A 10,841-nucleotide genomic window follows, 5' to 3' on the forward strand; every position below is an offset into this window, starting at 1 on the left:
CCCACCCTATTTACACAGATCCCTGTTGTATTGGTCACGTGTTTCAGATCGAGGTTTCGCAGGTCCAACCCACCCCTTTCTTTAAGTAATTATAAGCCAGTATCTTGGACTGTGAGTACACCCAAAGCATCATTACCCCCTACCGTTCCCAGTGAAGCCCTTTATGTCTGTGGCTTAGAATACCTGTGTTATTTCCTGCATAGCTGCCCCCACCAATGTTACCTCTAAGGTGCGCGGCTGTAGGCCGCAAACTTTGATTCTGATGGCGCGCATATTGTTTTATATACCGCGCACATGCACATCGCTTTGCGCATTCTTTTGCCTGCCCTGCACTCCCTTCTTCATTAGCATGATATATTATGCACGCGGTTATCCAATCGGGACAGAGAAGTAACAGACCATGCTTTATTATGATTGGCTTCAGCAGCACTTGGCTGCACGTGCCATGCTGCTACTGTTCCCTCCGCTCCGACCCGATGCGTAAGGCGTGGCAGTGGCACCCTGCTGGCTCTCCACTTCGGTGTGGCTGTCATTGTTCGTGCTCCAAGCCCAAGATTGTGTTTCAGGCCCATACGCTGCCTGCCAGCGCCACTGCCTACATTTACTGGACTGGAGTGGGACAGGCCCTGTGATTGTTGGCAGTGCGAGTGTGACCCTCTCTCATCGATGAATGATGGACAGATTGCAAAATTGCAAAAAAGGTATGCAGCATAGTAGCGATTGAGCGCCTGGGAGCAGCTGTGGCGCTCCTTTGCAAAACAAAATGTTTTACCATTCCTGTAATTTTATATTAAAATGAAACCGTTTCGGAACTGATTACTTTTAATATAAAAATGAGGAATGGAACTGGGAGGAGCTGTCGCCCACCACACCAGTTTTTCTGCAATATGGTGGTCGGACTCGGCAGTCGTCACCGACGAGGCTGGTGCCATGCGCGACAGCTCCCAGTTCCATTCCTCACTTTTATATTAATAGGAATCCGTTCCGGAACGGTTTCTTTTCCATATAAAATTGTAGGAATAGTAAAACCTTTGGTTTTGTTTTACAAAGTAAAGGCGCGTTTACACAGTAAACACAGTACACAGAACCAGGAGTAAAGCGGTATAATTTACGGCCTCGAAACAAGGAGTGATCAAATCTTCGTTCTATTGATCTTTGTTGCCTCTGTTTCCCCATCGCGGATGAAGTGGGAACAGGAGGCCTCGGGAGTTGTGCAAATCTGACAGCTCAAGAACGCGGCTCCCCGGTGCTATCTTTGAAAATCCATGTGTAGATCACCCCTCATGGACAAGAGGGGCTCATATGGTACGAAAGCAATTGATAACTGCTCTGGAGTTCTTTGAGCAATGTGCAGAAGCACGATAAATCTTGCCCAACGTATAGCAATCCAGGCTGCTGAGAACTGGCAAAATACTTTGTTGATATTCCTGAACGTATTAACATTCGAACAAGAGCAACAGTGAGAGATATTCACGACAAACAGTGTTGGAGAAGAAGGACCACGAGAGAAAGATGCCTGCACCTGCTTTTGCCCCCTCCTGCACCGCTGCTGATGAGTTAACTGTAGAGCCTGTAAGGTTACAGAAAAAACATTGCAGAAAAAATTGTATGCTGATCCTAACAATAGTCATGCGCGTTATGAGTATACTAGCACCGATAATGACAGTATTGGTACCATGGTATTTAGAAGAAATGCACCCATTAGAAGTGTTCTTACCTATTAGAAATATTTCTGCCACTGAAAGCCCGGTCCATGTAATTACTTATACTCTATCCCCAATGGAAGAGAGACACAGGGAAGGCTATTGAAATAACACACTACTGCTAATAATGAATATGACACACTCAATTCTGAGAAAAAACAATTGTTGGGTGTGTGCTCACGTACCACAGCATGGTGGTAAGGGAATAGGTTGGTATGTGCAGCCATTGCCATTAAATTCTGCATGTTACGCATCCTTAAGTGCATTGTACTATGGGAAATGGAATAAGAGTGAAACGGGTCAATTAGATAGAACAAATACGGATGAATTCGAGGAGGTGGTAATGAAACCTGTAGGTTGCTCTATATTTAGCAAAGCAAGATTAATAAGATCAGCAGTCACACCACAAGATAGATTATATGTGCCATAAAAATCATCTGTAATCATGTTTCATATGAACCTAGAAGGAAATAAAGATACAGTGCCCCCCTCCTATGCAGTAAATTACAGTCCACGCTCTGTTCCATTTTGTTTAAAGAAAAAAGGCTCCTATTCAGTAGGGACATACACCCGTTGTATGAACATTGCAATCCTTGAGAGGAAGAACCAGTGTATATAGGTGACCCTGTCTATTTCATATGTGGAGAAAAAGCTTATCCCCGATTGCCTAGAAATTGGGGAGGTACTTGTTATTTGGGGATTCTGTTTCCAGGGGGGTTTCTTTCAAAAACAGCTGATATAGCCAAACTATCCAGAGCAAGACCACGACGAGACGAGGAGGGAGGATTAATTGCGGAGGATATAGCAGAATAATTTATACCATTTTGGGGCCAAGCAATAAACTCTTATAAATGTAAGACAAATGTCCAGAATATTAGAGAAAACGATAAATGGGACAACAGACATATTATACAGCATGACATTGGAGGAAAAAGGGATTGGACTGATGACACTCCAAAATAGGATGGCCCTTGACATAATTTTGGTTGATCGTGGGGGAGTTTGCAAAATAGTGGGATCATCGTGTTGTGTATTTGTAAGTGACTCATTACCTACTATTTTTAAAGCTATAAAAAAGTTGCACGTTTTGAGCTCCGACCTCCACCCCACAGAAGGTAGTTGGGAATTAAACATAAGCTCCTGGTTTTGGGAAATATTACGCTCATGGGGATGGAAACTAGTTGCAATCCTAGTAGCAGTGCTAGGATTATTTATGACATGTTGTTGAATACACTGTTTACCAATAATTTGCACTGAAATAAGTGAGGAGTGTGTACATATAGTAACACAAAAAAAAGTCTCCTGGGTTGGATACTCAAGTGAATCATGAAATGAAGACAGTGAAAGAGTGAATCATGAAATGAAGACAGTGAAAGAATTCATGTCAATCAATATTGATGACAATGATGACAAATATAGTAGTATGCAAAGTTCGGAATCAGATACTTGGTCAGAAGAGGATGCAATGTATAGATGATGCGTTTGGCTTATGGCCAAGAGGAGGGTTTATGAGTCTAGAAATTACCCTCCCATAGCATAGGCAATGTATTTTTTTGGCCGAAGACCAACCGCCTCATATATTCGGTATTAGTAATACAGATTCATAAGCATGACCAGAGTATGTCCATTTTGAACGGAATAGAATCGCCATTTTGTCTAATTTTCGCTTCTTGCTTTCTGTTCAAACTGCTTTGCTGTAAGCTCATTCTATTCCGTTATTTCATTGTTGCTCATGCATAGAGCAAGGCCACAAGGTACATTCTGAAACAACACAGGCAATCCAGACAGCAATGCCCGGTCTCCTCCCTCACAAGTCCTTGGAAGTAAGCAACAAGGAATTTAATCACTACGCAGGTGCCAGCTAGTCTTGCTGATACGGTAGAAATGGTAGAAACGAACAATTAATGGCTTGAATTATGCTCTCTTTTACGGCCCCCCTTTACTGAGCCCTGTAGAGCGAGTTGACCCCTAGCACACAAATAGAAACTAGAAGATAACAAGGCCTGGAATGTGTCTCTCCCCTGCACGCAGCTTGCTTGAAAGAACAGGAGCAGTGTGCTCCCTAAAACAAAGAATCATGTCTGCAAGTCCGCAGATTACAAACTGTTGCTAAATGAATGTCTGAAGGTGTCATATTTGTCACAATCGTCAATCATCGAATCCATTTAAAAGGATATACATTATGGGCGGTATTGAACATGTCATTACAGATAGTGAGATGTTTGTTTTGTATATATGTAACTGTTGTAAAATGTTCGCTCTCTTGCGTCCCTCGGGGTCTGGAGACACACGTTGCGGGACACGAGACCCAGTTGGCCAACTGAGACTATTTGCTTTGCAATAAACCCTAGCTTTTTGGAATGGAACCTCGTGTCTGGCATATCAGTTTGTGTGTGGTGATTGTGCCTCGTTTCCATACGCGAGAGTCCCCTAGGGGCCCCATCATGGAAGGCGTTCACCTGGGACATGTTCCACCCATCGGATGACAAGCCCCTTTGAATAAACTAAGACCACGCCTGGAGTGCCCGGGCCACTGGGCCCTGTGCGGATGTAACCAGACGCCCCACGAAGGTACAGTTGAATTCTGGTGCATGAAAAGCTGGGCTCTCCAACTGTGACACTAAAGTTAAAGATCGTCTGTTTGTTTCGTTTTATCTTTACGTTGCTGTTGCTTTGTATGCAGCCATGTACACTGATACAATATGATGTGCCAATTGAAAAGTGAATTGATGCTGTATGTTATAAATGCTAATAAAAAAAAAAGTTAAAATAAAATTAATAGAGTTCCTTAGCATGCATTTTACTTTGGCAAGGCAGACATGAAAACAGGATTTTTTTCGAATTATGCAAGAGTATCTTTTGATTAATGGTTACAATGTCCTACTCGAGGTGTTTGCCAGTGCTTATCCTGTGGGTGGTTATACTTACTTTTGAAAGTAAGCAATTGTGAAGTTGATGTCTTTCTTGCATGTATTATCTCCAATGTGATGTTTTTTAGACTTGGACCCTGAAACATCCACGTTTCAGAAATCTATAGTTGTTTCTTGTTAGCAATGAGTAAACCACTCAGCATACATATGCAAATACGTGCAGGTCCACAGGTAAAAATATTCATTTTATTTTGGGTAGTGTTTCATAGTGATTTCCTCCAACTTCTAAGCATGCTAAGCAGCGTTATTATTATTATTATTGTTCCTTTTGTAATGGTGCAATCAATGCTTTGCCGCAGGATCGGAATGTGAGAAGTGTAGAATACCCTCATGTCAGAGTCATCCCAGAGCTTTACTTGGGAGCTTCCCCCCTAACACTACTCCATCCCACCAGGTACAAAACAAATAACAGTACAAATAGGTCTTAAGTAAGCTGCTGGTTAAATTGGACAAAGATCATAGGTGTCCATAGAGTAAGGTAAAATGAGCAATTGCATCCCCCATTGGCTGCTTTGCCCCCCTTAACTGGTGGCACATGCCCTTGTCTAGCAAATAACTTTTTCCAGGAGCTTTAAAGGTGCTCCTCCGCCCAGACGTCATTCACACGTTTCTCAGGACCTATTTGCGGAGCCTGGTTTATTTGTTCTGGCTATAAAAGAGAAACCCCGGGAATCAATGGGCCATGAATGTCAGTGGGGCGGGGGCCATCACTGTTAAAAGCAAGCTACCCACATTCTTGGCGCACTATTATTTTCCAAATGTGCAGCTTACACTTGTCTAGAAAAAAACAAGACATTTCCAAAGTAAAACATGCTTCTTAAACTTACATTCACTTGTTTTCTATAAAATGTATTCCTTTTTTGTCAGACTGCCACAAAAATACCCTGGGATTGTGTGCCCTTTCCTGTGTGTTTTATCACAGGATATATTTCTGAAGTGGTTATATGCTTATCAAACTGCTTAATCACAAATAAATGCTTCTATTGCACTGACAGCAGTTATTAGGAAATTAAACTTTGGGTTGCCAACTTTTGATTTTCACTATGGGGGCAGAAAATCTCCCACCCTTGGCCTTAACAAAAACAAGCTACCAGCCCAACCCATCCCCTGACCAAATACATTTTATAGCACTTGTTGTTTTATAGGAAATTGCAATAAGTCATACAAATTACAGCCAGTTTTAAATATCTAACATATTAGAAACAGCCACTCAACCTGCTGAGCTACCCTGGTAGTCTTCTACCATTGGGCATGGCTATGGACCCTTTAGTATGTTCAAAATCACTGAATTACCAACAGTGCAGTTTGTGCACACAAGTCAAAAGTATTTCATCTCCAGCCACACTGACCCTATGCATGCATTAATTGATTGTGTACCAGTGGCGGCTTCCCCATAATGGGCTAGGGGGCACTGACCAATGGGCACCCTTGCCTATCATGGTGGACCCAGCCCAATGTAAACACTGAGCACTCCCTCAGCTGTGGGAGCGCTCCTCAGCTGGGTTGAAATGTCAAAGGGAAACGGGGTTCCCATGCAAAGCCGCTCTTCGCTTTCAGGTTCTTGTTTGTGCTACGTGGGAGCTGGAGCGCTGGGAGGAAAAATCGGGACCGAGGAAGAAGGTACTTTAATTTAAATATTTGTTTGTACTGGGATGTGGAGCCGTCGAGCAAATGTTGATGGTAGGGGGGGGGTTATTGCACCACCCTCCTCCCCACCAGCCAAAATCAGCTCCCTGCGCGATGCGCCGGGGAGCAGGCATGGTATTTTTACTGGGTATCTGTGATGGATGCCTAGTAAAAAATACCAAGCCTACCCCTTGCGCCCTTGTGCACTCAGCGCCTTGCATGCACTCATAATAACATTGTGTGTGTGCGAAGTGCTGGGGGGCCCAGAGAGCAGGCATGGCATTTTTGTACTGGTCATCTATGATAAAGTAAGCATGTTAAGTGTTATTATGTAGCTAAACTGACAGTTTAGTGCACCCAGTCTAGCTATTACTTACTGTGGCATGATATTTTGTATCAGGCATCTTTGATAAAGTATAAATGTTATTATGTGCCTAGACTAGCCTTTTGATGCAGCCAGTCTAGCCATTTCTTTTTATGGTATGCCATTTTGTATTGTACATCTTTGATAAAGCAAGCATGCTACGTGTTATTACGCGGCTATACTGACATTTTGATGCAGCCAGTTTGGACATGCTTTCATACTTTGTAATTGAATTGTCAATGGTAAAGCCAGCTGCATTATTCTTTTACGTGGCATACTTGGGTAGATAAAGTGTGGACATGTTTTCTTAAAGTAGCATTACTGGCATTATGCGCAAAGCAAACACAAATATCTACTTAAATGGGAATACTGGCATATACTGGTGCAGCCAGCATGTATGAAAATGTTTTAATACAGGCATATATTATGGGCAAAAGCATCATGAAAAGGTGTTTGCGAAATGCTCTTCTGCACGCTCAGTGACTTACAGCTATTGGATTTTTTCATGAGTACCCTACAAAGGCACTTGCAAACTGTTTGCCATTTTACCACATTTTTCAACAAATGTGATGTAAAATGCACCATTTTAAGATTTTAAAAAGTTTTCTTGGGGGCTTCTTGACTGGTTCGAGCTCCCTCACTATGCTCCATCACACTGGCATATTTGGGGTAAATATTTACGCCCATCCAATTAAAAAATTCACCAGCCGCCACTGGGATGTACAGTCAGAAGCTGAAAACTGTTAATTGTATGGGAGCAAAGTGAGATTCCTGTAGCCATTGCTAAAGAACCAAGAGAGCAGTTGCCTCCTTTGCCCCTGTACTAGCCACCTTTATGTGATGTTTCATCTGTTAAACAGACTGTCTTTGACTATCATTTGAATCTGAGGTACGAGTGATTTCTCTTTTGTTAAACTTTTATTTTTTATTGTGATATAGTTTGTTCAACTTTACACAATTAAAAATCCAAAAGGAAAAACATTTTTTGCTTCCGAGTACAGTTAATTTGTTAAATTAAGATCCAAAGTCACGTATTTCAAGCTAATATATGAATGACTTTCGCAATCTCTCTCCATAGTAGAGAAAGATACAAGCATGATTATTACCCTTCATAAATTCCTGCCATAGGAAGCTCTCAGAAAAAATGCCCATTAAGCTGGTGGATCGTGTTGCACACAATCTTGTGTAGACAGGCACTTGCGCACCTCAAATGTCTCAGAGTTTCCAAGACCTCCCCCACACAAAGACGGCAATTCCGAGAGGGGCCAAATAGTCAGTACCAAATGCTTTCCAAGTCTCAGGTTGCTACGACACTGAATTTAACTCTAAGGTAGATCTAGATTAAGTGGTTGCCCAGAAATGGATCAATATAAGTGGGCCGGCTCTGATTAAGTAGAATGTGAGACACATATTTTGCGGCAATGTTTTTTTGTACTCAAATTGACCACCGCTTGTTTGTGGTCATATGTAGCCAAGATCTCTTTCATTGCCTTCTTATAAGTTAAGAAAGGTTTATTGATCGGACTCTTTTTCACTGCACATTAGTTGAACCTGTGTGGAGAGTGAAGTCTGCTTGAGTTAAAATAATGCAGTCTCTCTGTGAGTGCAAGGACATTTTGCAACTGTTAAACATGAGTTAGCTTTGTAGGATGTATATCAACGTGATGCAAAACCTTTATTGCATTAAACCTACTCTGAACATGCTCAATGTCACGTTTTCTTTTAACCAGCTTCGTAAAATATAGGTATACTTAAACCAGTTTGGCCTCTTGACCGTTATTTGATGTACCACCAGCCTGCCCCACCTTGTTTTATTTGTGTCCCCCCTCACCAATACTAATTTCTAGTGACGCCACTGCTTAAGATCTTAAACATTTGCTCTGAAAATGTGTGTAGATGGCCACCATACTAGCTCCCTCCCTTGTGTGCATTCTTTGCTGACGACTGTCAGTGCCATGCTAATGTGCATGTACTATTGGGTGGGTTATAATAGGGGGAAAGTACGCACCTTTGTCATTCCAACTCCTACAACGAACACCCGTTTGCCTCTCAGCGGAGCCATGGCTGTAGGATCTAGAGTTACGCGCAGTCACGGGATAACAACGGTACTTGCTCAGGTGGAGCGAAGAATAAAGAGACCTGAGGATATGGGCAAAGTTCAGCTCCGCCCACCCAGCTATGACAGTATGTACCCTAGCGCTAGCCAGGAAGACCTGTTGCTGGAGAGACGGAGAGAAATCAAAGGAGGACCACGATCCTAGATAGTACAGTAAAAGCAAAGCAGCCATCTTGAAAAGTCTTTAATTATGATGGAAAAAATCGCACAAACAAAGTAAGAACAGACGATAACTGTTTTTCTTGAAAGAGTGATGGTTGGTTTTTAAATACTGATTCAGTAAGTGCATTAAACACATTTAATCACAAAAAGTGATATATTTTCATTTAAAGTTCTTGCAGATCTCTGATCGTCAAATGGTTCGAAAGAATATTCTACAAGAATTCAAATATTCGACTGATTTGGAGTTCATTGAAATAGTGAGCTTGTGGGTGTTCCAGTTACAAAATGGCCGCGTTCTTAAAGCATTGTTGGCTGCTCTTCGGTGATTTCTCAGCTAGTGCTTGCTCTGCCACGTTTGACAAAGATGCGCACATGTTGAAAAAGAAACGGTGAGATTGCAAATATTTGAACAGCTACTAAATGAAAAAAATACGTCTGTTAAAATTATATTTCATTAAATTTGGGAAATCTGGCCGTATGTCTATCTTGGAAATGTATGTCTTTCACTCTTGGATTTTTTCTGAACCAACGTCGATAATCACATTTATTCCCTGGCACGGCTTCGAATTACAATCAGCAACCACGTTTTGCTGTCAAGCAAATAAAACAAGCAATGGCAATGCCAACAGATTTGGCTTTTGTAGAGGCATGGGAAATGCTTTTCCCAGACACTGTTTTAACTGGCCAACCATGGCAGCAGCTGCAAAATGGTGCAAGGACCATGGAATACAACAGCACTATCCCATGAATGCCTAATACTTATACACAAACCATGTTGGCTTTGCCAATGCTTGTTTTCGACGGAACTTCATTGCGGGACACGCATAGTGCTTATAAATGGAGTGGCTAGATGGCAGATTTGTTTAAGACATTTTTATTACACCAGTAGCACATTTACAACTCCAATTGAATCCTTAACTCTCAGAAGACTGCTTTGAAAAAATACTGGCAGGCACTTCGAGTGCAGAGTGTTGCATGGCACCCCTGTGAGGGGCCATGGTACATTCCACGGTGTTGTGTGGTCACATGGTTACCCATATGACCAACCTAATAAAAGGTCCGAGCCGCTTCCGGCTCGGCAGTCAAGAGTGAAACTGACTCCGCGTGTGTGTGTTGTGCTGGTGCCAGGATGGTGCCTCGCCACGTGTGCTGGGCCCAAGGACGGGGCCCGGCTTGAGGACGGTGCCCCTGCCGGGCAACGCCGTCCGGACGGTGCCCCTTCCGGGCAACGCCGTCCCTGTGGGTCCCCCAACCATGTGAGGTGGGTTGGCGAGGTGACCCCGGCATGGGTGCCCCCAGAGCCGGGGCTGTGGTAAACCGGTTGCCACCCGGCCATGTGTGGAGATCCGGTGAGCCGGATCGGGTGGGGTGACCCCCACCCTTTGTGTCCGCGGCGTGAACGCCGCCCCTGTTGGATCCCGACGGGTGACCCCGACATGAGTATGGGGCTGCCCGGTGACCCGGAGCAGCCCCCCACAATGGCGACGAGGGCTGGAGCCCTATGAATGAGGTGGCGTCGGCCGCAGTACTGGGGATGTGCTGGGGCCGCCAAACAGCTGAGGCAGCCCCCTTTTGGCCCTGGGGGAGAGGGAATGGGCTCGCGGCTGCCCTGCAGCGCGGAGGAGCTGCCCTTCCTCCACCATGGAGGCGGCCTCGGCTGCAGCGATGGGGCGGCCCCTCCCCACCGGAGCGGTTGCCAAGCGGTGGTTGCCGATGATGGGGGAGGTGGAAGCCTTTTCCCCATCCTGACACGGAGCGGGCCCATCCCCAACGGGGCCCGCAGGAACAGAGGGCGCTCCGGAGGAGCGAATGAAAGAAGAGGGCACTGCCCCCCTGTGAGCGGCGTCTGCCGCATATGGAGTAGTGCCTGCCCCACCAACATTGAAGGGAGGAGACTGCCCCTGCCCCGTCGGGAATGAGGGTGCCCCGGCGTCGGCCGC

At 44.3% G+C, this 10,841-nt stretch overlaps 1 protein-coding gene across 1 annotated transcript in view; it reads right to left on the reverse strand.

The window, feature by feature from the left end:
• LOC138546965 (sterol carrier protein 2-like) overlaps nt 1-8,802 on the reverse strand; it is a 757,362-nt gene extending 748,560 nt beyond the window's left edge. The window contains exon 1 of the mRNA XM_069642177.1: nt 8,632-8,802. Within this exon, the coding sequence (XP_069498278.1) occupies nt 8,632-8,685 (54 nt within the window). The 5' untranslated portion in view covers nt 8,686-8,802. The remainder of the gene's footprint in view (nt 1-8,631) is intronic.
• Nucleotides 8,803-10,841: the final 2,039 nt, after the last annotated feature.

This window comes from Ambystoma mexicanum, chromosome 1q (genome assembly GCF_040938575.1).
Source record: "Ambystoma mexicanum isolate Mex_15411 chromosome 1q, UKY_AmexF1_1, whole genome shotgun sequence".
NCBI classification, from domain to species: domain Eukaryota; kingdom Metazoa; phylum Chordata; class Amphibia; order Caudata; family Ambystomatidae; genus Ambystoma; species Ambystoma mexicanum.